We start from the raw sequence: 27,909 nt of genomic DNA on the forward strand, positions 1-27,909 counted from the left end.
AGAGCCAACCCCTGAAATACGTTTGACCCAAACAACATCTGAGCAAGGTGAAGGCTTCTGCCAAGTCACGCAAAGTTAGTCTTAGCAGATAATTTGTAACATGCTCAAAATGTAAACACATTTCAGACTCAAGGCTGTGTATTCCCAGCAGGACGAGGGGAGGCTGAAGCCGACGAGAATCAGAGAGAAATGTCGTAGACGTGAAGCCACGGTCTTCCAAGAGAAAAGACGCAACCAAGGCACGCCAGACACATAAATTACACTTACAAGGTGTTCCAAGAGAGACGGAATTTGTTTAATAAAATGCTCCTGCTATCACAAATCACTGTCATACTTTTTTAATACTTCTTTTTCTTTTTAAGAAAACTTTTCTTCATCTGCTGTTCATTAGAGTTATCAAACTGCAAAATTATGAAACCGGCTATACTCTTGCCAGCAATGACAACAAGTTTCTTTATAATAAAAATATTGCCTTGTAATGTGGTCACTGAATGTGCGCAAGTAAGCTGTTTCACCAGCAAATGTCTAAATAGTTGTTATTTTGCCTAATTAATAATAACATCACTCTTTTCTGACTAGATACGGGTCAAATGTAAAGGTTAATGAAACAGAGGATCTAAAATTCTATATTAGCTTAAACCACATCAATACTTGAAGTGGTGAGCTCTGGTATTTATAGTACATCAAGTACAATTTTACATTACAATATCACTTTAAAGTTGTGTTATTGTTTACAAGTACAAGCTTCTTCATTGTCTTTGCTCAATAAGCAGCTAAAGAGCTACTGTGCAGTTTTATTGGCCTCCAGGGATAAATAATGGCTCTATGACAATGATTTACTGTTCATTGCAATGCTTTATAACAGCAGAATTATATTTGCATTTATGCAGAAGCATGAAAACAGAAAACCACATGTGTCCCATATTACAAACAGCATGTGTAGACAAGGGCAGCGTCTACAGGGAGGTTGAAGGAAGTCTGACACTGGTTGTGAGGAGCACTGCAGGGAGGGATGGAGAAAGGGGGGAGGATGAGAAAGGAAGGCAAGTGAAGATAAACAGGGAGAGAGGCTGGGGAGTCTCGTGCGATGTGGAGAGGTGGTGTTGGGGTAGCGGGAGAAAGGGGGGGGCCCCGAGGGGGAGGGGGAATACGTAGCTGAACTGATACATTTCAGGGCCGTAAACCTTAATTTCCCCAGAGGAAATCTGTGGTTATGCAACGTGGGGAATTCTTTGTTTGCAGACCTTCGTACGGAACCCCCAGAACACCAGATCATTGTGAAAGAGGGTCGGGACTTCAAACAACTCACCACAATAACTTTTCCCGACATTGGATTAATTCCGCATAAAGATAGTAGGTTATGATCAAAAGAAGATGTTTATTATCATATCCAACATTTAAGACTGGAAAAAACACATTTCAAGTCCACCATGAAATTGACACAAAGGCAAATGCCACTTCCGGCTTTCAAAGGCCAGTTAAACATTGGGAAACTATTGTGGATCACATAAAAAAAAAAACTAAAATGCCCAACAACAACACTGTTTAGAGGAGTTACAGCCAAAATGTCACCTGATTAGTGGAAAAATGTAGATAGACCACAATATTAAACATGAAAATTCTAAACAGGTCCAAGTTGAAAGGTCAGTAGCTGGTGTTACTGCTTGAAGTCTTGAAGTGGTAGAGTGTTTCTCACTGCTTTCAAATATACTATCAATGACTTATTGGGGTTTAGCCACTACCCAGCACTATATTTATAAAAGTTCACCAAACATCAGAGTATAGCCGTCTTTGGAGTTGAAGTAGAGTGTCTGCATGTGGCGTCTCATGTGACAGACTGAAATGCCAGATGGACATCCATTTACAGAGACATGGTTTTAAAATGTTCCCAAACTAAGCGAGGTTCTGCTTCAGTGTATTAAATAGGCTTTGTTGAACTTCTGTGCTGGAAGCTGTCAGTTTATGTTAGTGGACTCCATTTTTAAACTAACTTTAGCTACTGTTGCTCTCTGATAGGAGCGGCTCTGAGACGAGGCTCTCGAAAACATGCATGAAGTCACATCCTTTGGACTGTCGCGGAAAATCCTGTCGCAGAAAAGTCCTTCACAAAGAAATCCACAATCCAGCAGCGTTAAACAACTTAAATAAACTGTCCACAAGCTTGTACAGGCAACGGAGAGAGACAGAGAAGGTCTCATTATTCACATCAATCCGCAATACGCTCACACACGGCCAATAAAAAAGTGATAAACACATGTTCATTGCTACAAGTTGTTACATAGAGCATCCACATTTATTAATTTTCTGTGTGCGAAAAATAATTTCGCTGCTTAAAACGAATTCTGTGGCCCATCCCGAGCAATGCAACAGCCCGTACACATCAGAAAAACGACCATATAGGCCAACTGTGATAGTAGCTTATTACAACCCATATTGTCGTTTCTTGTTAGGTGGTGACCTCTAGTGGCCATATAAATTATTACTACAATAAAGGAGGTAGTCAGGCAAAGCAGTATGAAAAGCAAAAAAGTTAACTTTCCAACATGTAATTTGGAAACTAAAGAAAGTTCGCACGGTGTTAAGGATTCTCATAAATGGAATGTATAGACTGGCAGTGACTCATGCGCATATATATCTAATCTGTGTATGTCTCAGTTTTCATTGCTGTTTTAGTGCTCCATTGTGTCAAAGGTGTGAAACCGTTATTCATTTGCAAGTTTGACAACAGCTTTCTTTCTGAAACTGTCAATGACTTCAGTATCCTGCAGAAGTGGTGCATTATTTTCACTCAGCTTAGCAAGTGTAATGTTATCTCCAGGTTCACGTCTTCACAATAAATAAAAGGTCCACTGCCAATGAGTCACACATGTCTTTACACTTGGCAAAGTAACACAACCCCGACCTGTCATGAATCTGTCTGCCTTTAAATCAGTCCTCCGTGTTTATAGCCCTTTAGAGGGATTACTAAGCATATTTTGGCAGAACAGGCCGTGTGCATTAAATGTTGCACTAGAAACAGACTACTTGTCACTGCAACGACATTTCAAAGCAGAAGTATCGTAACAAAGATGTTTTGAGGTCTCACTTTACCACACCAAAAATCTTGCGATCATCCCAAAGGTACAACATAGGTGCATTACTGTAATGATTATCTAAATTGGGATATTGTCATAAAGAAGTCACATTACACAGTGTCCACCAACTAGAGAAGATGCATAGGAAAAACAGGAATTACCATTTTTGGAATGGCTGAAAATTGAGATTTATATTAGTGGTTGTAAATTGCTGGCAACTGCTGATATTAACTAAATTTATATATTGCATCAACATCACTTTGAGTGGATAATGTTGCTTTTGTGTCCAACAAATACAATGCCAACTCTGCAACAGTACTAATGTTTTCTCAGAGTTTGAGGCTCTGTCTCTCAGATGCTGAGAAAAGAGTCTGGGAGTGTGAATTTTCAGTCAAGTTTTCTATTTAAAGAGGAGTGTTGGCATTGATTTAACAAAATGTTTGAACCCCACTGATACTTTATGGTTACTGGACTGGAAATGCATTCTACAGAATAAATTGTCCCAATGAAATCTATTAACAACAGGGTCTGGGGATTATCCAGAGGAACAGGGACATTGTTGTTGAAAAGCCATGCTGGTATTGAGCTTTTCAAGTTGAATTTTTCAGTGCTTTGATCAGCACAATGAATAACCTGTCCCTCCATTGTGTTGAATATCTGAAAGACTTTGCAAATAAAAACCCCAAAAACCTATAATTTGTTTAAACTTTTGACCTAACGGATAAGTGCACCCAAAAACGAAAATGTAGTCATTATCTATTCAGCCACATGCCGAAAGAAAGTCGGGTGAAGTTTTGTAGTCCACAAAACCGCATTCTCCTAAACAACTGAAGCAGAATGGGACTTGTTTTTAAAACATAGAAAAACAACTGGGCAAGTCAGGCATACTCCAAGTCTCCAGAAGCACAGACATTCAAAAGACGTTATTTACACCCCTTTATCAGCCATTTTATGGTGGGTTTTTTTTTTGGTTGTCTTTTTTACCTTTCAAAAAAAGTCCCCAGCTACTTCAGTTGTTTAGGAGAATGTTGCAATGCCGTTTCGCTGAGAAGCTCCAGGAATGTTTTGTGGACTACAAAACTTCACCCGACTTTCCATCAGCATGTGGTTGAGTAAACACAAAGTTCTCATTTTTGGGTGAACTTATCCTTTAAGTTTAAGTTTTTAACTTGGCTTAATATTCCTGAGGGATTGTGTGCAAAAACCCACTTTGGGAATATTTCTGACCATGAGGGTTCTTTTCTACTGTATATAACTCATCTGCAGTAGTGGGCCAACTTGACTTCCTGTACTGCCAGGAAAAGAGTTTGGGCCTCACACCTGGAAAGAACACTGTGCAACTGTTAAAAAAACTCAAACTTTGTGAAATATGTTAAGTTTGAATGATGTATCATGCGCGGGTGGTCACCTGTCATCCAGAAGTCTGCAGTGTATCTACTGTAGCTGGCTTCCAGTCGCTCTTCTGATTCAGGGAATGCTCAGTAAAACGCTGCTTGGGCAAAGCAGCTGGGATACACCTGAAAGAACATATTTCAAATATTTGATTTTCATTTGTCAGATGAACCAAATTTATCCATACCAATTTTGTTTTAATATTATCTGGACTGCTGTCAACAGTAAGAAGAGTCTGTCAACAGTAAGAACAGTCAGAACATTCCTGAAATGTGGTTTGATAATTAGTTATTTCATCCCTCTGTGTTAGACTAAACAATGAATGACAATGAATGAATTTTAATAATAAGACATGTCAGAAACAGTCTGATCATATCTGATGCAGTTGGATGTATCTCTACCATGACATTTTTGTGTCAAGCTATGTATATTTGCAGAGCTTGACCAAACTAAAGCTGCCCTTTTAAAACATTCAGTAAAGGTTTAGATAGCAAAATCACCTTAAACCCATAGACGAAGAATCACAATGTGATGTCTTTAACCATGGCCGCATATTGTAGAAAGAAGACACAAACAGGCTACAAGATAAGTCTGGTGTGATTAGTAACGGTAAAGACTATATTTCACTGTCATGTTTCTGAAAGCAACCTGGCACACAGTACACATCTGGCTGATTTCTGATTGTTTGGAATCTAATATCACAGACACCGGAAGGTGTTATTCGACACACATCTGTTTACCATGCAAGTCTGCATGCGATTGTCTGTTTCATAAAAAGTGTGACAGCTCAGGTATATTTGAAATCTAATATAAAACAATCTGTTTTATATCACACCAAGCACATCTGGCTTTGAACAAGACAAATATTAAGGTGCTAGTTTACCTGGAACTAACCTTTCAGGTTTTGATCTGTCATACCGGGGAAATATCATCTGTGAGACTTAATTATTTAGACTCATTTTGCGAATGCAACTTTAAAGGGCAGCAGCTTCTGAGATTATAATCAAATTTCCATTGTAGTAGAGTGAAAACAAATTGAAACAATCACATTTTATTTTATTTGACATTGTTCATTTTTTTCATAATATTTAATAAGCTGAAAAATGTGGGATGTGGATGGCAATCAAAATCTGGATCCAGGCTATGATGAAAAACACTAAATCAGAATTGTGTCAAGACAACAAGAAATTAGACTATGAAAAATGGCATCATTGCCTACATACGTACACTAAAATGGTGGCCTAATAAGGAATGGGATACCCCGGAACTCACTACTCGCTATGTTGACTAAAATCTTGAACAGTTGTAGCTTGCAGGGAGACTGTCATACAGTTAAGGACTGTTTTATGTACTTTTTAATGACCTTTTATGTAGTGTGGTTTACACACAACATATTTGTTCACAGACAGATATTTTCTGTGGGCTGTCTGGGGACGAAGTATGTTTAAAGGACTGGGGGGAAAAAAATTAGCCATAAAAGTTGAAAAATTCCAGTGAAAAGGCTCTTTGGATAGTCTAAAAGGGAGACTTTTCAAGGATTTTAAACATGCTGACAGTAGACAGTGACATGTAGTAAAACTGGTATGGCACTTTAAACATGCTGACGCGACATGATTGTTACTGCACCAAGTGCATGTATTTTTCATGTGGCAGCCTTTATGTCTACTGAATTTCCCTAGGGACAAATAAAGTAATGTTGAATTTTAAATCAGTCTGTTGTGTTTAGTATTAATCATACTGATACTTTTCATCCCATATTTAAAGAGGAAACTGAAATCCCTTCATTTGTTTAACCAGTCAAAATGTGTCATGCACTTAATCCTCATGTTGATCACACAAAATATGGACACCTGACTTGCATAATATATTTTGCAATATTGCATATTTATAATAGTAGTTCCTGCAAGTTTAGTTTTTATTTTTACAATGAAATGTTATATTATTGAATATGAAAATATTATAAATATTATTATTCATTGTAGACAATAAAATGAGTGTCTCTAATTTTCTGTCATGGAGTACATCACTCCACTGCTAAAAGAAAAGAAAGTAGACTCACTGCCAGTTGCAGTGTCTGTTTGATTTGCAGACTTTGTTAATTCTTTGTCTCAGTGATTGTCATTATTAATACTTAACTGAATATAAATCACTAGATATAAAACGACTAATCAAAATCGGTTAAATGTAAACGTTAATGCTTTTTATTATCCAATATGGCGGATGCGCTAAAGTATCGCGACAACGGCCGTCTACGTATACATATCTATGGCTTAAACGTCGCGGTTAATTAAAGTAGCAAACCCAAAGTGCTCCGTTTACAGTGACAGTATCTGACGCCTGGCAATGTTTGTCAACGAGCAGTAGCTAAATGTAAATGTTACTCCTTTCGTTTGCTGTCTAGCTTTAGTACCTGCTGTCCACCATCCTCAGGTACAGTCGCTAACCGCCATCTGGAGTCCAGAACTCGGTGCCTAGCAACGAGGAACTGTCAGAAGAACTCTTTCCTCTTCACGGTACGGCACTTCCGGCGTAGAAGAAGACGCTCACGCTGTTGTGCATCATTGAGCCACATACCGGTACACACGTTTTTTGTGTTAAATGTGACTATCTAGTGAAAAACGTACTGCTTGCAACGTCTGTTTTCATGTAATGTCGCTATTAGCCAGCCTAGCTTCCCACAGGATTTAGCGGAAGCTAACGTTACAGATGTTTAGCGTGTGTCAAGCTTGCTAACAGAAGCTAGCTTCACTAGCATGAATCAGGTAATGTTGACCGTACTGTAACGTTCTCGGCAGGCAGATGTCAGTATATAGTCTACCGTCAGATATCATTGGAGTTAAGAGAAAGGAGAGATATACATTGGTATGTAATGGAAACTGCATGTTGTGCTCTGTAAGTGTTACTTACCGAGTTGTGTGGGAAGTTAGTTGCTTGTGCTCGGCACGCTTGTCATTCATTCAATAGCTTCTCACCCAGATGTGCTAACATTAGCTAATACTCTCCATTCAACTGGTGTCAGCTATTAACTATTTCTCTAATGAGTTTATCAAGTGGCTAAAGTCTTGTATCTAATGGACTGAAGTGAATATCATTTAATGCTGTGGTGACACAAGTTCCTCCCTTGAAAGCTCCCTGTTAAACTGATCAGTTAGGCTATTTTGACTCTGCTTGTTGATGCTGTATCATTTCAACTGGGAATGGCTGATAAGATGTCAGAAAAGATCATTACTTAACTACTGATTATTTCACATTTAATTAACACTCAATCAGATGTGGACGAAGTATTCAAATCCTTTACTCAAATGAAAGTACTAATATCACAATGTCAAAATACTCATTTTTAGTCTGCAGTCACAATCTTACTTCTACTATCTCTTAATCTTCGTAAATTAAGTGTAATCAGGATAATGTACTTAGTATTAGGAGTATGATATTATATATGATGTCACTAGATTATGTTACTCATGCATTATCATTTAGTCGGATTTTACTGATGTAGTTGGTTGAGGTAGAGTTCATTTCAAACTATTTTCCACATGACTGCAATTGATAATTATTTTCATTATTGAGTAATCTGTGTATTTTCTCCAGTAATCGACTGGTTGGTTGGTTTGTAAAATATCAGAATATAGTGAAAAATGCAATCACAATATCCCAGTGCCCAAAGTGACACCTTCAAACATTTGTCCAGCCAACAGTCCAAACTTCAAATATTATTGAAAATGAATTATTATTATTATTATCTATTATTACAATATTTTTAAAAGAACCTAACTTGTTTATGCACACCTGAGAGTAAGAAAGGCTAAGATGTAGTGGGCAAAGATGGATTAATTTTAGAATTTTTCAGCCTGATATATATTATGCATCTGTACAAAATAGTTGCTGATTATCAAATTATTGCTAATGAACTTTCTGTGAATCGATTTATCAAATAATCTTTACTTCTGTACCATCATTAAAAAAAAAATTTTTAAATCCTTATTTTATAAATAAATAAGTCAGATTATTGTAGTGGGGTAGAAGCAGAAAGTGGCATGAGAATAAAATACTCAAGTACAAGTATGTTAAATTTGCTCCTCTTAGGAAAATATACTTAGTTACATTCCACCACTGCACTCAAATAAGGTCAGAAAATGGTATGACTTTTGATAATAACCATAATTGTAAAGATCTAGGCAAACAATAAAACCAATAGATGTACTTAATAATAATAATAATAATAATAATATTAATTGTCATACATGTGCATACCTACAAGAAAAGACCTACTTATTATCCAGTGTCATCATGCTATTAAATTACAGTAGTGTGCCCAATATCTCCCAACTCATTTCAACTCATGTGTCTGAAAAAAACAACAAAAAAAACTCCTGTATGACCTTCTTAATAACAACCCCTGGCTTGTTTAATGACTTTTCCACATTATTGCACTCCCTCTTGTAAATGTTGGATTACTTCTGTCTACTAATATATGCATGATTTGTTTGGTCGTTGTTCCTCAGCCATCAATGTGGGCTCCACATACTTCATCACTGGTCTGTCAACATTTATAGAGCAAGCATGAGTAGCCTGGATCAAGACCAGCGTCTCCATCCTAGTTGCCGTGACAAAACAACAGTCTCCAGCGATTCATCAGACGCTCGTACCCCTGCCAAGCAGCCTCTCCAAGGTCTAAAATTGGCGTCACATGCGGTGCTGGAGGAAGCGCAGCAGAAGGGCAGGTTGAAATGCTCTAAATGTGGAGGATCAAGGATGTTCTTCTGCTACACATGCTGCTCATTAGTGGGTGTCACCCCGCAAGAAATCCCCTCAATCGAGGTCAGTAAGAGGTTAGGACTCACTCAACTGTTCTTTGCAGAGAAGCCTTTAGCAGTAGAGTTGCTGCGATAGAAATACCCTAATGTGGTGGAAAATGTTATGTCTTTTATATACGCTCTATGAAATTACTGCACATGGTGTGGTTGAGATGTAACTGTCTGCTGGACCCGACTCCACATATTCCACATGTGATTTCTTCAGCTTCCTGTGAAGATAGACATCATCAAGCATCCCAATGAGACGGATGGAAAGAGCACAGCAATCCATGCCAAGATCCTCGCCCCCAGTGACGTCACCATATACACCTACCCCTGCATACCTGACTTTGACAAGGACAAGGTTAGTTGTTTATCAACCAGGAATTAAGTTTATATAACTCTTACACCTTTAATTCTTATTGTGAAGCTTTACTCTTTATGGCTCCTAAATAACAACTTTTTTTTTTTATCACTGATTTATCTGCCAAATATATTCAATTTTTTAATTGGATGACACGTAATGAGGTGTGTTTGATACATGAGTAAAAACAAGACATGACTCAAAAATGAAATCAAAATCCCACATTCACAACCAAGACTGGATAATAGTACAATAGTAACAGTTTGCAAAGCGACAAACATACAAAAACAGTGATGGTATTTTAACCCGATGGCAAATAAAAACAGATTATTGAATTGTTTGGAATAGGGCTATATAATATCATAAATCCTATTGGGGAAACTCACTACGCCTTATTAGCTCTATTTATTTATATTTTCAATGCAAGCAGCTGCTTTTGAGTCTTGTTTTGATATTGCTACTGTCCACTAGTTTCACAGTTAGTAAGTAAATTACTGTTTATGAATTATGCTGTCCTGTGTTTGTCATAACTGATTTTAGATTTTGATACTGTGTACAACTTTATAATGAAAAACACTGGAATCTGTAATAAATTTAACATATTGAGTCAGCCGCTGCTTTTCCATATTTCATGCTTGACAAGTTCGGTTTCATAACTGTAGTTATATTGGGCATAAGCAGATACTGTAATTTGACTTGGCTTACAGAAATATGGTGACATTAATCGTGTTTGACAGTTTCAAACTTTGAGTTTTTTCTTCTAACATTCTCAACTTTTTTATTTCATTTACTGACCTCATGTTTAGAGTTTTCAGCTTCATTTTTCTCCTATCAATCTGTATTTTTCTCTTTCTGAAGGTTAGACATAGATCATTTACCATATTGTTAGTCTAGTCTTGGTTTGTATGGCATTTCACTCTGAATCTGTCAGCTCTCTGCCCTCTCCAGGTGGTGTTGGTGTTCCCTGGTCCAGGGGCCGTCTCAGTTCAAGACATGATGCAGTGTTTGTATGACCAAACTGACAGCAAGTCACATTACTCCTCTGATATGCCCTGCATAAAGAGGCGGAAAAGTGAGGAAGTTCAAGGTGCCACACACGCTTCAGACAGCTCAGAATCAGGAACCCCAGATGAAGCAAAGGGCCCAGAGTCAAGGGTGTTTCCCCTCCAGAGGGTGGTCTTCATTGACAGCACATGGAACCAGACCAACAAGATCAGCACAGACGAGAGACTGCAAGGTAATCATAAAAGATTGCATTTGTGCAGATTTTCAAAGAGCTCTGACTGCTGGTGATTATTAGGGGCACGTTTACCTCACCCACGAGGCTGTTGAGCATGATCTCACACTGTGTTCTCTGACTGACCTGTGCCCTCCTCTAGATCTACTGCGGGTAGAGCTGAATACGAGGAAAACTTGTTTCTGGCGACGTCAGAAGGGCAAACCGGACACCTACTTAGCCACCATCGAGGCTATTTATTATTTCCTCAAGGACTTCCATGAGCATTGCCTTGCTGAAGACTACAATGGAGAATATGATAACCTCCTCTTCTTCTACTCTTATCTGCACTCAGTTGTAAACAAAGCCAAGATTTCTGCTGGAAAAATCTGAGAGAAAAAACTGGCATCAGCTAAAAGAGACTGTTATGAACTGTAGCTGAATGCCAGCACCTCTGTGTCTGGTTCTATTTTGTATTGCTGAGTGATGTTTTATTTTGTAAGGGATATTGACATTTATTTGTATAAGAATATGAAATAAAAATCGAAGGGTTAATAATTGCTAAACATGGATGAGGTGTGTTTGATACAAGACAAAACTCTACTGTCAAAACAAAGACTGGATAACAGCAATCTAAAAATGTTTTTGAGTCAGATGGGAAATAGTTTTGTCTTGGTCTTTTCTTAATTTCAAAGTGTGGAATATGATTCTGATTCAATCAAAAAAGAAATGGTGTTGACATTTGATATTTGTGAACTTATTTTGGTGTGACTGAGACATAAATCCATTCTTTAAGCCATTTTCTTTGCTCTTCCCACGTTATTCCATTTAAGTTACAGTAACAGGTGGCAAAGTACTCACATTCGATACTCAAATGAAATGCAGATACTTGTGTAAAAAAAAAGACTGGTAAAAGACTACTGATTCATCTTAACTAAAAGTAATTAAAGTAAAGGTTCTGAAATGTACTCAGTATCACAGTTTACCTCTGAAGGACATTTCTACCCTCCATTTCTGTGCAAAGCTAACTGAAGCTCACGGCATATTAATATAATTCAAAGACTATTAAACTTAAGGTAGGATCAGTAGGATTTGTCCCAGCTGTTCCTAAATGCACCACGAAGATAGTTGATGGTTGAGTCTCATTCCCAGGACGTCAAACAACATTTTGGGGTAGTTAAGTGTTGTAAATAATTGATAATTTAAATCAAATGCTCTAAAAACTAAAGTTAAAAGCCTATTTTGAACATGTAAGGAGGAGAAAGTACAGATGTGTTAAAATGTCAGAGGTAAAAGTAAAAAGTTGTCAGAAAACTAAATAATAGTACTAATACTTAAGTACAAAAACATGAAAATCATACTTAAGTATAGTATTTATACTTCATTACTTCCCACCTCCTACAGAAAGTGATCTGACTACATCTTAAACTATAAAATGTAAGGTGCAATAAAATGGACTTCAGATATGTTTAAATATTTTTATTTACAAATCAGTACACATTTGCTTTTGAGTTATTCATGTCCCATATCTTTAAAACATCATCTTATGCATTTTGGGTATCTTGGGTATCGGAACCACATTTGTTTCAGACCCAGTAAATCACTTCTCCAAAATATATATACTGAAAGCTAATGCTGGAAATATATTATCTGTCAACCTGCCTCTGTACTGTCCAGCTGTTAGCTGTTAGCCGTTAGCGCACTAGTAGTATGACTCTCTGATCTTGGCCTGCAGGCCGTCACATGTCTTCTTGGCATCTCCAAGCAGCATTGATGTGTTGGGTTTGTAGAAAATGGGGTTATCCACAGCAGCGTAGCCCACGCCCAGGGTACGCTTCATCACGATCACCTGGGATAAAGTTTAAATATGTGGTCACTTTCTGTACTACAAAGCTAAAATGCATCAAACTATCAAAAGTAATTTAAAAACCAACCTGTTTGGACTTCCACACCTCCAGGACGGGCATGCCAGCGATTATTGAGTTTGGATCTTCTTGTGCTGCAGAATTCACGGTGTCGTTGGCGCCAATGACCAGTGTCAAGTCAGTCTCTGTGGGCCACAGACATTTGCACACAAGACAGATGTCACATAAACCTCAAGCGAAAGGCTCTGCGATTGTCCTCACTTATGTTATTGGGTTCCCCGGCACCACACTTATCTCCCTCTGTCATAAACAGAACCATGTGTCTCGGACTGCATGTCTGGTTGCTAAGAAAACAAGACTGTTGCCCCGATAACATGGCACGTCTAAATATCAAGACAACACGAGGCTGCTCCAAGTGCAGATGAAAGAGGGGTGTGATTATTATACATAATTCATGTCGTATTATAATCAGATTAAGTGACAAATATGTAGCAGTAATTAATCCAACAGAAACTTTCAAGATTTTTCACCTGGGAAGTCGTCGTTGATCTCATCCATCTCCAGGACGATATCATAGGGAACACCAGCCTCAGCCAAGAGGACGTTCAGCTGGCCAGGCATACGACCGGCCACTGGGTGGATACCAAACCTGGAGGAGATGGATGCAAAATATTAAAGCTCATCAACTCAGGCCAGTTGATTTGGCCTAAAAACTCACTACTCCCTGATCAGTGGAGTCGCAAGTTCAAATGCACCCGTCTCTTTCTATAAAAGTTTGGATTTGTTGTAAAGTGCTTAGAAAAAACGAAGTGGTTGATTATTGAGACCTTTTACTTTAAATTTAATAAATCTACTTAAAAGTTAAAGTACATATTTCATTACTGATGTATTCAGGAAAGCAGCATTCTCATGTTGTAGCTCGTAGAGATGAGGTTATCATTCACTACTTTATATATAGTTGGGTAGCTGGTGATCGAATTCTGAAAAGTAACTAGTAACTGTAGATGTCACATGAATGTAGTTAAGTACAATACTTCCTCTTGAAATGTTGTGGCAAAGAAGTATAAAGTTGAATACTCAAAAAAAGTAATGTACAAGTACCTGAAAATTGCACTCAGTAAAGAGTTGTTTTTTGGTTATAGAGCCTTATTTTAATGTATTCAAATAAAAGAAGAAGAGCAGCAGTCACCTAGTTTATAAAAGAGAAGAAGAACATGAGTGCAGACATTCACCTGACAGCCTTGCCCTGCTCCTTCAGCATCTTCACCATATCTGCAATTGGGTACTGGGCTTTTGCTGCACACAGACCCCAACCTAAACAAACACAAACCAGACAGAATAAACATGCAGCAGACTAAGAACAACTACATTTTAATCTTCGGATATCATCATCTTTATCTAACGAGTGTCCAGAGAGTTTGTAATCCGTCCCTCGGTTACTTGAGTCTATTATCTGATAGCATTTCCTCTCGATTTGTGTTTTGGAATAATTATGGTTCATTTTTAAAATGAAGCACAGCAAGGGGTCAACAACAATAAAACCAGTGATTCCTCTAGCCCTTCATTCTTTCTTTTGTCCTCCTCTCTGTGTCCTCATCTACCACAAGTCTCCGTGCTGTACTAAATCTCAGTGGTTCACAGTATTGAGAGACGTTTTTCTTTGGAAAACTTTTGCATGTGTGGGTCCCCTGCGTGCAAAGAACTGCTTTCCCCGGGTCTGCATAACCCCTACTTAACCCTGGTGGTCAGGTACCTTGTAGAGTTCAGCATTACCCCTCATCGAGTTTTTGAAGCCAGTTGCCCATAACCCGTATCTTCTAATTCCCCAGACAATGGGAGCCTTCTGTTTCCTCACTGCCGTGCTTTGTTGTTGACAGCACATGGAGGAGTCTCGAGTCTGGACTCAATAGCTCTCATGACTTTTCACTGTTTCTCTAATCAAACCAGCATGTTGGACCACACAGCTGTCCTTGCGTTGGTTCGGAGCCACTGGAAAACAACAGCAAGCATCCAAGAGAGGTTCCTCCTGCTCAGGCCACTCAACAACCACTCATTTGTGAGACAAGTTTGGCTTTTTCTATTCAATTAATCAAGATGTGTTCACCATCTGACATTCGAACCCATCATCCTTGACTCTTTGTTCACAAACATGTACTGAATCATTCCCTTCATTTACACCGCAAGGGTGTCAGCAGACCAGGTAGCTGTGGGATCATTTGTGTACAAACTGCTCCCTCTTGTGGTTTCCCTGCTTCAATATTCTGACTTTAATGAATTACTGCCATATCAATCATTCTAAAATCAAGACCTTTCACCTTGCAAAGCCTCTAGCTTTCTCAGATCTGCTGCGAAAACATATTTGAGACAGATTCTGGCAGCGCAGTCAGGCTCAGCCTTCTTGTCAGATGAAGACAATCAGATCAGAGAGATTGTTGATCGATCCAGACCATGTGAAACGCTGCAGCTGGAGAGCAGAGGAGGATCCACTGTCCAGTGATGAGAGAATCTGCTCCTCCTTAGTCTCTGATACAAATGTCTCTCCCAAAGGCTAATGTTGTTGTTGTTGTTGTTGTTAATGTATAAAAGAAGTGTTTTTAGCTGATTGAAATTATTAATGTATGAATGAAAAGGCAGACTTGCCATGTTTGCATACAATTCTTTGGAAGGGTTACATTTGAATGGTTTGGTTTAACCAAAATTCAAACTTTCCCTATTCTCAAACTTTATTCATGTTGACTACTGTGCAATCATTTTGACCAACAATGCTACCGATTAAGCTGTCTGCTAGATTGGATCCACACAAAATGGTGGTGTTTAATTGCTTATCTGCTGTTCCTGTGATACATTGGTGGCTTGAACAGAAAGTTTCGTGGCGTTAAAAAGACATGAGGTTACCGGACCTCTGTAGCTGCTCCTCATCACTCTAGAAAGTAGCCTTAAAAAAGTCTTAAAAAAGGTGCGCTGTGTAGTTTCTGAAAAAAAGTTTATTCAGTTGATAATGAATAATCAATATCAATAAGTGAAGGATTTTTCTCTTCCTCTAAACTACATAGTGCACCTTTAACAGTTTCATGTTGTTGTGGTTTTTTGACGGAAGACAAAGATGACTTTTAAAGTACACACACACACACACACACACACACACACACACACACACACACACACACACACACACACACACACACACACACACACACACACACACACACACACACACACACACACACACACACACACACACACACACACACACACACACACACACACACACACACACACACACACACACACACTTTGGGCGTTGAGCCAAATGTTAATTCGGGCCACAAAGTTGAAAATCACATTGCTTGTAAATACCCAGTGGACTCTGTACATGCAACTCAAAACAAGGAATTTGTGAACAGTGGCTGAGGTCCAGTATCCATACAACCATACAATTAAGTATGGCAGAAGATTCAAGAGTTCAACGCCACTGCAGAGGTAGACAGATTTGATATGAGGACAAAAGGAATGTACTCTTTATTCAAATGTCCTCCATCTGCTTTGTTCTTTCGGTTGGATTAAAAACAAACAAACACTTGAGTTGTGCTTGAGAAAGAGATTCTTGTTGTAGCAGATTTTGTTTGCCAAGCTTGGAGACAAGGCAGAATATCTGGTTTGAGATCGAGCTGCAAAATAACCTTTAATTTTGTAATGAAATCAAATGGTAATGAAATGTCTGGCCACTGCAACTGTACTGTACTTGACACGAAAATCAAAGAAATCGAATCAGTATGTCCCAATACTTAATATGTCAAATTCAGTATGCCAGAAATACCAGGATGTCCTACTGCATCCAGTTGCATTTTACAGTATGTAAGCCAGCATGCTTTTCTGGCTATTCTGACCCACAGTCCTCTGCACAGTGGAAGATATGTGACATGACTGAGCCTCTGAGAGAGCACAGACAGATGACAGCTCATATTTCGCGCTATGGACTGCGACGGCTGTATGAGGAAGAGTGTCAAAGTTCAAGGCACAATATAATGAGTAGTATGTCCCAAATGTATGCCAGCTGCAGTACGTACTACAAGTAAGTGTTTACCTGGTGTGATGATGATGCTGCTGGCCTCTTTGATTATGTCAATGGTCTGGTCCAGGTTGACCTCAGTGTGAGTGCCAACAATCTCCATGGGCTTACCGCCCGCTGTGGAGGTGGTGCCGTACCCACCCAGGATCACATTGGGCAGGGAGCGGTTCATAGCCTGAGAGGAGAAGAGGACAATAAATCAGGTAACTGCAGCGAGTAAAGTGTGTAACTTCACACATGTGGCTGGACGTGTGTTTGTGTACTCACCACACACATGATGTAAGAGAGGATAGCACCAGAGGAGCCAATCAGAGCTCCGACAATCGTCATGAGATTGTTGTCTAGCAGGAAGCCCTCAGCACAGAGCGCCCATCCAGAGTAGCTGTTCAACACGGTGATGACCACGGGCATGTCCGCACCCCCGATGGCTGCTGTCAGAGTTACACCCTGTGGGGAAGTCATTTAAGTGCGTCTTATCTCTTATAATTAAGTTTTTTTTCAGTGTTTCACCATTTTAACATCAAATTTCACTTTCTGCTTCACCTGCTCAGTTCAGTGAATCTTTGATACTCACCATAATAGTGGAAAGCCCAGACACTCCCACTAGACACCCCATGCCAGTCCCATAGCTGGAACTGAGCATAAAGGGGATCATGCCTCCTATGGACGCTGTCATCAGACTGGCGTTCAACATGTGACGTCCCGGCAGCAGCAGGGGGGCGGAGTTCAGGACGCCTGCGACCAAAAAACATCTTCAACAAACGTTTTTATAGAAACCAGAAATGATTCCGACTTCTTTGGAACCAATTTGACAAGATAAAAACATGTAAACACACTTTTCTTTTAAGCAGTGTCGAGTGTCTTTGGACCGCGGAGGCCTCTAATCATCTGTCTAAGAGTCTTTCCCATCCACCAACCACAGCCATGCAGTCATGGCCTTGCCCGACCCGTAACAAATCACCAGAAAGCTTCTCATGTGTTCCTCTTGATCAGTCGCACTACAATGTAAATTAACGACTGCTGACACATGCACACAAACCCCACAGTCCAGGCCTGGATTTAGAAGAGGATCTTTGGCTTTAACCAGATGAAAGAGACAATCAGCATCAGAGGACACAGAGCTCAGTGTGTTTATAAGGATATCAGTATGTGTGTGTCAAATGAAGAACAGAGTCACATGAACAATATCTGAACGAACTTAATTTAATTTCCATTACCTTGAAGCTTGCCGTAGGCCACCAGCGAGCCACTGAAAGTGACTCCTCCGATGTAGGTGCCCAGATACGCCACTGTCTTGAGCACACCGGCGGCCGGATGCGCGTCCAGGTGGGGGTACTCAATCATGAACTCTGCGACACAGGTGAGAACAGCCGCCAGCCCCACGAGGCTGTGGAAGGCTGCCACGAGCTGCGGCAAGTCTGAGATTTCAATACGCTTGGCAATGGTGAGACCTGCAGCCGAGACGTGAAGGTCAGCCAGGAAGAGGGGAATGAAAGAGTTTCGGTAAATCTCATTGAATTACTACACAGTGTCTGGCTCAGTGAACCAAACTTCTCATGCACATTGGCTACGTTTGAAAACAAACAAGTTAACATATAAAAAAGGCAAACACCTGTGTTTAGTAACTAGACACTTAACAAGCAGGCCTGATCTTCAAAGCCGATCTAATGAGGCCTGAGTTTAAGTGCGTTTTCTCCAAAACATTGGGACGCTAGCTCTGAATAAACGGTCATGCTCTGCTGCCTGTGAGTGTATGTATTTTGACTGCTACATCATCCATCATCCCACTTTCTTACTTAAATTACAATTAACATGTTCAACGCTCACACATGATGGCGAAATCCACTCATCTCTGTATCTGGACAGGATGATTGATGTTCTGTTATGAATTTGCAAAAAATTCACACTCTTCAAAGACAGAGGCGTCGCATGCAAAGTTAATAACATGTAACTCGCTCACGGTGGTCTTGTGGTTTTCTAAACAAACTGTTGGACGTCAAAAAGAAGCCGTGCCAAGGCTTTATTAATTCTTTTTAAGTGGAGACTGAAACCCACAGATGCCTCGTTGATGGTGAGATTCCTTGCTGTGATACAGCACAGCTACGTTGTGGACAACAACAACATCTGTTCTGAAACTAAATTAGGCAGTGATGAATGATAATGCAATAGTAGGCAATTTTTCCATCTAAGCAATTTTCTGCGATCACGACATCATGTTCATGTCAATTGTAGATCCTCTGAACACAGGAAGCTACCTACCCAGGGTTCCTCCAGTGGCCATGGCCAGAGACATCTGAGACAGCAGCTCCGGTGAGGGTTTGAGGGCACCCAGTGTGGCAGCGATGCCCCCTGCAACTCCCATCATGCCAAGGGCGTTCCCCAGGCGACTGGTGCCCTGAGCAGAGAGGCCTGCCAGCGCACCAACACAACACAAGCCGGAGCCCAGGTACATCATCTGAGGTAAAGAAAAGCACAAGTCGGGATCATTTGTGTAGGATTGATCAAGCCATTCTTAGATCAATTATAACACATAAACAAATTAATAAAACAAATGATAACATCAATAAAAATGTAATTAAAATACTTGTGGTTGTGATGCACCTAATCATCAGCTGCCATTAAAATCCAAAGAAGTAGAAGAAATACTATAGTCTGAATTAGTCGATTGACAGAAATCTTATTAGCAACTAGTCCTAGTTGACAGGTCTTTGGGGTACTACTGCATATGTGAAAAAGTAGTAAAAAAGCCTTTTGTGATCAAGAGGAAGCTGCATGTAATCCGATAAATCGCCTCCAGTGATGTCACCTAGTGGCTGTTGCATTGTGGCTAACGTAAGTGCCAGATTTTACAAAAGCAGTCCACTGGTCAATCATTACACTCCTATTACACTGTTGGACAGTTTAAAAACAAATGATCAAAATCTATTTTTGCAGAAGCAGATTAATCCCCTTCTCATTCCACACATTCTTCCTTTTTTAAAACCGGATGCCTATATTACCCACAATGCAATTTAGCCACTGAGTGACATCACTGGAGGCAACTCACCAGATTTGCTCAGCTTCATCCTACACACTGGAGCTTTTTTGTTGGTCATGTAAGCTGAATATCTTTGACATTTTTCAATATTCCTGGACAATTTATACTCTTAATGACAATACAGCCCAAAGAATCATCAGTGAAATCGACAGACAAACACAAAATTGACTATGAATACAACCAAAGTCATCTTGAGTATCACAAACTTTGGCAATTGATCCATTTCACTGACAGTCTATCTACACATCTTTTTAATAAGAACAAATCTGAGGGGAATAACAGGCTCCGTGTCCTGTCACCTGCTCAATGTTGTATCCAGCAGCCAATGAGGCTCCATATCCCCCAACAAATGCAGTCGCCGGCAGCGCATACAGGTAGTTGTACTCAGGAGGATCAGTGGGACGCTTGAACATGTCCAACATCCTCTGTGTGATCAGGAAACCACCTGGTATGTCCGCAGAAAAGAAGAAATTAGACTTTTCTCAGTTGACTGGTCTTGTAATTAATCTTCTCAATTGTTACATTTGAATTAAAGTGTCAGACCAGCAATGTTGATGGAGGAAACAAAGGCAGCAGCGAGAGCCAGACTCTCAGGCAGAGTGGAGGGTGTGAGACCTCCACCCATCAGCACCAGACCTCCAACAGCTGTCAGACCTGACACACAGATAAAAAAAAACATAGATAGAAAACAAAGATTAAAGACATAATGTCACAAAAAACTAAAACCTGCTATCGACTCCTGACCTGAGATGGCATTGGTGACAGACATGAGGGGTGAGTGCAGAGCAGGGGTCACGCCCCACACAGTGTGGTATCCCACAATCCCAGCCAAGCCGAAGGTGGTGACCATCTGAGTGAAGGCTGCGTTGGGGGAGATGATGCCCAGAGCCAGACAGGTGGAAACACCTATAGAGAGACACAGTGTTGTTGCTGTACGGCTCTTTATGGACGTTTTGTTCTGTTCTCTTTTTAACCTTTACAGCAATGGAATAACTGAAGAGTAAAAACAAACACTTTTACGTTTTCCTAACAGGTTATGCAAGTGTGGTGATTCATAGTTTCTCTGAAGCTTCAAAGAGCTGAACTTTGCTGAATAATGTATTCCCCACCGTGCTTTATTGTAATGGAGCGTCCACATTAAAAAGACCCATTAAGATGAGTGATCTCAGTGGGGAAAAAGGGCAAAACTTTCCAAATAAGATTTTGTTTGGAACTCGGGCTGCAACTAACAATCTTTTTGATTTTTATTAATGAGCCTGCTGGTGATTTTCTCAATCAATCTGTGAACCGTTTAGTCAATACAACATCAGAGAAGGGACATTTTCAAGCCAAATTGGATGTCTTAATATTGCCCTTTTTCTCTGACCAAATGTCCAAACTCAAAGAAACTCTGTTTATTATGATGTCAGAGGAGGAAAAGCAGCCAATCCTCACATTTGAAAGGCTTGAAAATGGACTTAAAATTTGGTTAATTGTGCTCGTCAGTCAAATAATTGATTGTACTCTATTTGAAACTACTATATATTGTACAAAAAGGCCAAACAAAACTAAGGAATTATCTCTAAAAATGTTTAAATTTTATTTTTTCTCCAGCAGGAAAGTGTCACAGACATTGGGGGAAAAAAGCTCTATGGGGATCTATGAGCTAATGACATCTATGATATCAAATTCCTCGTAAAATAACCTCATAGCACATAAAATTGTGCCAAATGTCTCATAGTCTGAATATTTCTGCATTTATCTGCATGTGTCTGACCTGCAGAGTAGGCGCCAGCAGAGGTCATGGTGCGGTGAAAGGGAGAGACCTCAGCCGCTTTCGCAGCCTCCAACTCTGCGACTGTTTTCTGTTTGACGGGGGCGGCTGGCGGGGCTGTTTTGGGGAGCGGGGACGGGAATATGTTCTGGCCTTCCTAGACACATCAGGAAACACAGAGGACCAGTGTGAGAACCCAGAGGACGTCCGCAGAGATATGCGTGAGAAACACACATCAAGACTTTGGGGTCCTGCATTGTGGGAGATCTGGCCTGGACAGTGGGAGCACTCAAACTCATGGACCACATAGGAGATTACACTGAACAAACAGCAATCAACAACCAGTTAGCCGTGGTTTGGAAAGATAAATTCTCTTTAAAAAGGGGCCTGAATAACGCTGAGTTTAACAAGGGGTAAACTGATATGTCCTGTCGAGATTGCATGCTTTCACTGCCATAAACAATGCGTCAAAGCCAAAATTCCAGGAAAAGTATATTTTGAAACGTTCATAACATTCTTGTTGGAATCCAGCATGAGCCATTCCCAGCTGGGAATGGGTTTTTAGTACTCATTTGGCGCAGTATCGGAGCATGACGGGATCTGACAGCTCACGCCGAGAGGGAGCGAGGGATGCCAGCGGTGATGGAGGCTGCCAGTAGACAGTTACAACAAATAATAATAATAAGGACCCCACCTTCATAACAAGAGTCCCACGGATGACATGGTCAATTGTTCCATAGTCAAATTCGTCTGTGGGCTGATAGTGGAAGTACTCCTTGTCTGGGCTGATGGCCTTCAGCAGCTTCAGTACGTTGTTTGAATACAGAGTGCTGGCCTGGGTGGGCATGCGGCTGGGCAGGTCTGAGTAGCCGATGTGCGTTACTCCCTAAAAAAGTATCAACATAGTGGTGAATAAAACATAAAAACAGGCTTTCGAGGAGTTCTTTTGTTTTTTCAATTCAAATCTGCTGGCTAAGCAGAAACCTCACCTTGTGAATGTGCAGTTCTCCAGGCCTGGTGGTCTCGATGTTGCCCCCTGCCTCTGCAGCCAGATCCACCACCACAGAGCCATCCCTCATCGAGTCCACAAACTCCTTCTTGATCAGAATGGGAGCACGCTTCCCTGAATGGGAACAGGGAAGAGAGGACAAAGTATCGATTTTCAATACCATGGTCGATACCACGGAGAAAAATTTACTCAACATTGAGGGCATAACATTTTTGAATTTTAAAAAGAGATGAATTTAACAAGGAATGTGGACTGTGAAAAATGATTACTGAATTAGTGTCTGGCCTCCTGACATTAGCCACGTTTCCACCTATGCAACCACTGTATATAAACAACAACTGTCATCAGTCCACTGGTTTGTGGCTGTGGAACTGGTGGCTGAAATAAAATGCTCTTACTACTCGACTAATCAGAAATGTTCAGCCATGGAAGCAGGAACTTTTTGGGGGGCAAAATAATGTCCCTGGGGCTTAATTTAGACCCTGGTCCCTGAATTGGAAACAAACAGAGGTCCACAAAAGGTTTCTAGTCCCCGGGAAAGTTACTGCAGTGGAAACACAGCTATTGTAAGTTCCACTGTTACTAAAAATGCAAATCTAATAAAACCCTTTTTACTCCAACTACTAACAAAAAAAAAGTCTGGGTCTTTAGCTGCTTGATGGTCAGCTTTGTATGATCACCAGCCAATCTGAAACTTCATCTGTTGGCTGTGGGCAGGAACACACAGGTGGTTTATTTGAGATTTTTGCTGCCAGTTGGGAACGATGAGAATAGCCGCTAAACCAAAATAATAAGCTAACAGAAGCAAAAAAAGCTCAGCACACTTTGGGTGGTAATTTTCAGAGGGCTTCATCACTATGAATGATCCCGTTCATATGGTTCAATGTCACTGTACCATAAACACTGATTAGCTTTTAACAACAAAAGATAAAAGACAAGAAAAGGTAGTAGAAGGTACCGGTAGGACTGACCTGGAATCAGAGCAGTGCTGATGACAATGTCGACCTCTTTGCACTGCTTTGCAAAAAGCGCCATCTCAGCCTCAATAAACTCTTTAGACATCTCTTTGGCATAACCTCCGACCCCCTCGCCAGACTCTTTGAGGTCTACTTCTAAAGGCTCTGCCCCAAATGACTTGAACTGCTCCAGGGCTGCCGGCCTGAAAGTCAGGAAACACAAAGGTTATTATCAGAATCATGATCATCACTCAAGTCTGCAGACTGAGACGCAATGTCTTTTATTCCTCAACTTATACCTGGTGTCAAATCCTCTGACTATGGCTCCCATCGACTTGGCTGCGCCTGCTGCTGCCAAACCAGCAACTCCACCTCCAATAACCAGGACCTGTGTACAACAGAGACATCCGCAATGTAGAGGAAGGAGACTGACCGTCCACTATTACACATTTTATTTGAGGTACAGAACATTGTGGGAAATCCCTCATGCTGACTTGCATATAGTATTATGTAGACATTAGTTACCTTGGCTGGTGGTACTTTTCCTGCAGCTGTGATCTGACCAGTAAAGAACCTGCCAAAGTGGTTGGCAGCCAGAACCACAGCTTTGTACCTAGAAAACAAACCCTCAAGTCACATTTACTGGAAGCAGACATTCCTGAACAGCTACAGACATACACCGAGCAGCCACAACATTAAAACCACGAACAGAGGAGGTGAATAACATCGATCATCTTGTAACAATGCAGAGTTCTGCTGGTAAACCTTTGACAGATGCTACTTTACAAGCACTGTTGCAGCCCAATCGTACCCCCACTCAACAACAACACCCCCTGGTGGTAGTGGCTCCCCCAGCAGGACAAAGCTCCCTGCAATGCCACAAAAACCGTTCACAAATGATGCAAGGCCTCCAAATTCTTCAGATCCCAATCCGATCAGTCCTCAGTGGGACGTCTCAGACTAAGTCCGATCCATGGAGGCATTGATCCAACTTGGCCCTGTCCCTTCTTGGCATGGACACGGGACCTCTGGGGGTGTCCTGTCGTGTCTGGTACCAGTGCATTGGTTGAGTCCTGTGGCTTGCGAGGTGGGGCCTCAATGGATCAGTCAATTTCTGGGTTCTCCTATGGATGCTCAATTGGATTGGGATATGGAGAATCTGGACACAATGTCAATGTCTTGAGCTCTTTGTCATGTTCCTTGAGCCATGTCCGAGTGGTTTTTCCTGTGTGGTAGGGTGCATTGTCCCATTAAAATCAGGAAGTGCTGTGGCCATGAGGGGTTGTACTTGGTTGGTACTCCCTAATAACGTATTTCGTTCAGTGCGTTACATTCTGTGTCATCCAGGTGGCATTTGGCGTCTTATCGCTTGTAACTTCAAACAGAGGGTATTTTATGTTTTTTATGATCATCCCTCTTTGTTTCTAGCGTGAAAAATTAATGTTGACCAATTATTTTAATCCAAACCATGACCGTTTCCTCAAATTTACCAAGTAGTTTTGTTGCCTAAACGTAGCTAAACTGCAAAACAAAACTGAAAATCTTCTTTTAAATACCTGAAGAAAAATTAAATTTACTAAGCCTAAACATCAAAATCAATAAAACATTTTTTTTTTAAAACTCCACACAGGAAATGATCTCCGGCTGCCCGTGACTACCTCAATCCAAAACAGATTAGGTTAAATACACAAATTATTGAAAAACAATGTGCACTCAGTCTAAGGCTGAGATGGTCACTTGGCTCGTCCAAGTGTGTAAAACCACGCCCATCCAGGTGAAATACCAAGGTTTTAGTGAGACCCGTACTTGGTCTGCAACAGTTTCTGATTGGGTGGTGCGTTTCCCAGCAGAACACTGTATTGTAATCAGATTATCACTGTCATTCTTTACCTGTCAGAACAGATGTGTGGTGAAAGAATCTGCATGTAAATGTATATTTTCTTTACCCAGCGATGTTAGCCATGGAGCTGAGTGCGTCGTAGCCCTGTGCGATGGTGACTCTGGGCACCTGGTCCATGGCCAGCACATTGCTCTGCCTCTCTGACAGCTTCTTCATCAGCTCTGGGTTCTGTGCTGGATAGATGAAGCTCACCAAGGTGGACTTGGACTTCAGGAGGTCTGCCTCGCTCAGACTGGGGGCTCGTACCTACAGAATGATGAGGATGTTAGACGAGTAGAAATGCAGTAATACTGAAACCAGCAGATGTGTACGAACCTTGAGGACCAAGTCTGAACCAAAGGCTCCCTTGACATCAGTGATGCTGGCTCCGGCTTCTTTGTACTGCTGATCGGAGAACTTGGCTTCCTCTCCAGCTCCGCTCTCCACCTGCACCTGGAAGCCCTGTTTGACCAACGCCTCCACCCCGGCAGGAGACAACGCCACACGTCGCTCATTCTGAAACGTCTCCTTAGGAACGCCGACTACCAGGTCCTTGTAGAGCACACCTGAACACACAAACCAGCCGATAGTTGAGTCTGCAGCACATTAAAACCCATTTCTTTCTCTTCTTTCTTTAAAAACAAAAAACATTTTCAGATGAATATTAGAACATTTCACACAAAAAAGTAACATCGATCTTTTTGTGCAACAACAGGAGAGCATGTGCATGTACGGCCAAGATTGTGCGGCTGAGACCAGTGTCAGGTTTCACATTTCTCTCCATACACGGCGTGGTGACCTCGCCGCCATGGAGACATTATTAGCAGGTGATTGGCTCAGAGCCAGCCCACACAGTGAGGCCTGCACTCCCACACCGACACGCTCAAAATTCAAACTTAAAAAGCACTCGACAACTCACTGAACTTTCACAAACCCGCGACGACATGTGCCAAGCGGACAGCATTTACTCCCTAAATAAATGTCTGTGAACTGAATCTGCCAAACAGCAGTCAAACTTTCACATGTCACCTTTAACTGACCTCTCATTTGCCCTCACATGTTAGCAGCTCTTACAGCTCTCCCTATTTTGGGAACTTCTCTAGAAACCAAACAGTTCATGATCTGTGGATTTTTTCCACTCTCCTGGCCAGAGGGAGCGTGTCCTCAAGTGAACTGTTATGCTCTCATTCCTCAAGTCAAGACAGAGGAAATCCAGACCAAAGAAAGCATGCAGGGCCTGGATGTCCTCTGGGAAAATAAATATTGTTAGATTACACAAAGTGATTTTAACAGACAGGCACAGTTCCTACCTCTGGAGGCCTTTTGGTCCCATAACGTGGGGAAAGTCCTGAAATTCCTCCTTCCAGGTAGCTTCTGACGGACCCCTCGCTGAGTCAAAATGAGGGAAGAGCTGGAGATGCAGCGCAGGAGGGTCGACATGGCCTCTGAGCTTCCTCCCTTAAACTCCCGCTAGCTCTTGAATATGAACACAAACAAGATAAGCGATGAGTTAACACTACTTCTACACCTGCTGTCAAAAAACAAAGCACATTTTAAACCCCTTCAAGTAGATCCTGAGCCTCCCAGTCACACACTCAGGTTGCTGCGAGGCCTACAGACAGCAGAGTGACACTTCAGCTCTGCAGGACACACACACCAGGCCCGGGCTTGATTACACACTCCGGGCTTGTTCGCGAGATCTGGAATTATGACGGCACAAGAGGGAAACTGTGCCAAGTCTGGCCTGGTTGTTGTTGTGAGGAGAAGCAGCTTGAACCGGGCAGAGAAGTCAGATAAAATGTTTGGTGCTACAGGGGACAGCTCAGGACTCGAGACACAAACACAAGCAAACTGTCAAAAGAAAAAAGGAATGTGGTGTTTAAATATTTGTCCTCAAAACACACAATTTCATTAACAAAAGTCAAAACAGACTGTGGAAACTTGTAGTACTCTGCTTGGTGAGTCAGACCAGTTGTTTCTGATCAAATATTTGATTTTCATTCAGTCAGTGAATTACAGAGTTGTCTGCCCTTCATCCTCCACCTAGTACTGATTCATTCATAAACTGAAGGATTTGTTGAAGTGATCTCAGACTTGCCTTTCAGATTTGCAGAAAGAGCAGGTTCAAGTTTCCCTCAGCAGCAGGGTCACACCTGTGAGACGTCCTACCCAAATCCCTCCGTCTGCTCGCAGGAACACACAGACGACCTTCCGCAGTTTCGATATCACTCCTGCACTATTTATGTATAAATAGCGGAGCCATGTGACCTCACTCATGACCACCCTTGAAGCAGATAAACACCTCACGGCCGCTGCTTCAAAACTCTGCCAGACGACCTGCGAATCAGAGCCTGGATTAACATGTTTATCAGAAATACTCCTTTTATTTTTTAAAAGCTACACATTTGTGGACGGTCTCGCGATAGTTCCTCTCGCACCCTACGCAGCTCTAAAACATAAGTTGTGTTTAAATAGCATATAGGCTACACATATTTATTG

General features: G+C 41.0%; 3 protein-coding genes across 4 annotated transcripts in view; 1 reads left to right on the forward strand and 2 right to left on the reverse strand.

Annotated features, from left to right (window-relative positions):
* The window catches only part of cops2 (COP9 signalosome subunit 2), a 57,486-nt gene extending 50,522 nt beyond the window's left edge, over positions 1-6,964 (reverse strand). Inside the window, exons 1-2 of the mRNA XM_084348716.1 lie at positions 6,877-6,964; positions 4,483-4,591 (exon numbers count right to left, since the gene is read on the reverse strand). The gene's annotated coding sequence lies outside the window, so the exon portion shown is untranslated. The remainder of the gene's footprint in view (positions 1-4,482; positions 4,592-6,876) is intronic.
* dtwd1 (DTW domain containing 1) lies at positions 6,949-11,412 on the forward strand. 2 transcript variants are annotated; one of them, XM_084348758.1, is made up of 5 exons: positions 6,949-7,042; positions 8,972-9,287; positions 9,489-9,626; positions 10,575-10,863; positions 11,006-11,412. In XM_084348758.1, exons 2-5 carry the CDS (start codon positions 9,030-9,032, stop codon positions 11,233-11,235), a joined length of 915 nt encoding a protein of 304 aa, XP_084204884.1. In that variant the 5' UTR covers positions 6,949-7,042; positions 8,972-9,029; the 3' UTR covers positions 11,236-11,412. The 2 variants fall into 2 exon arrangements, with proteins under 2 accessions (XP_084204884.1, XP_084204885.1); XM_084348759.1 differs by lacking the exon at positions 6,949-7,042 and adding an exon at positions 7,064-7,228.
* Positions 11,413-12,306: 894 nt separating this feature from the next.
* On the reverse strand, positions 12,307-27,721 carry nnt2 (nicotinamide nucleotide transhydrogenase 2). The gene is made up of 22 exons (XM_084355209.1): positions 27,509-27,721; positions 26,721-26,886; positions 25,747-25,976; positions 25,478-25,677; positions 24,057-24,144; positions 23,831-23,919; positions 23,547-23,734; positions 22,556-22,689; positions 22,261-22,452; positions 21,570-21,723; positions 20,558-20,719; positions 20,357-20,467; positions 20,113-20,258; positions 19,036-19,231; positions 17,994-18,227; positions 17,351-17,511; positions 17,044-17,223; positions 16,792-16,951; positions 13,940-14,021; positions 13,238-13,356; positions 12,777-12,892; positions 12,307-12,691 (listed from the first exon to the last, which is right to left on the reverse strand). Exons 2-22 carry the CDS (start codon positions 26,848-26,850, stop codon positions 12,545-12,547), a joined length of 3,219 nt encoding a protein of 1,072 aa, XP_084211335.1. The 5' UTR covers positions 26,851-26,886; positions 27,509-27,721; the 3' UTR covers positions 12,307-12,544.
* Positions 27,722-27,909: the final 188 nt, after the last annotated feature.

The sequence above is a fragment of the Pagrus pagrus genome, assembly GCF_965226575.1.
Source record: "Pagrus pagrus genome assembly, chromosome: 1".
NCBI lineage: Eukaryota > Metazoa > Chordata > Actinopteri > Spariformes > Sparidae > Pagrus > Pagrus pagrus.

Bases quoted from the DNA above. Each gene is read 5' to 3' on its own strand.
- dtwd1 (XM_084348758.1), top strand. From the start codon at position 9,030: ATGAGTAGCCTGGATCAAGACCAGCGTCTCCATCCTAGTTGCCGTGAC. The intron at 9,627-10,574 runs GTTAGTTGTTTA...TGCCCTCTCCAG, and splicing joins CTGACTTTGACAAGGACAAG to GTGGTGTTGGTGTTCCCTGG. The intron at 10,864-11,005 runs GTAATCATAAAA...GCCCTCCTCTAG, and splicing joins CACAGACGAGAGACTGCAAG to ATCTACTGCGGGTAGAGCTG.
- nnt2 (XM_084355209.1), bottom strand. From the start codon at position 26,850: ATGTCGACCCTCCTGCGCTGCATCTCCAGCTCTTCCCTCATTTTGACT. The intron at 25,977-26,720 runs GTAGGAACTGTG...TTGTGTGTTCAG, and splicing joins GGACCAAAAGGCCTCCAGAG to GTGTGCTCTACAAGGACCTG. The intron at 22,453-22,555 runs GTGAGGTTTCTG...ATACTTTTTTAG, and splicing joins GAGAACTGCACATTCACAAG to GGAGTAACGCACATCGGCTA.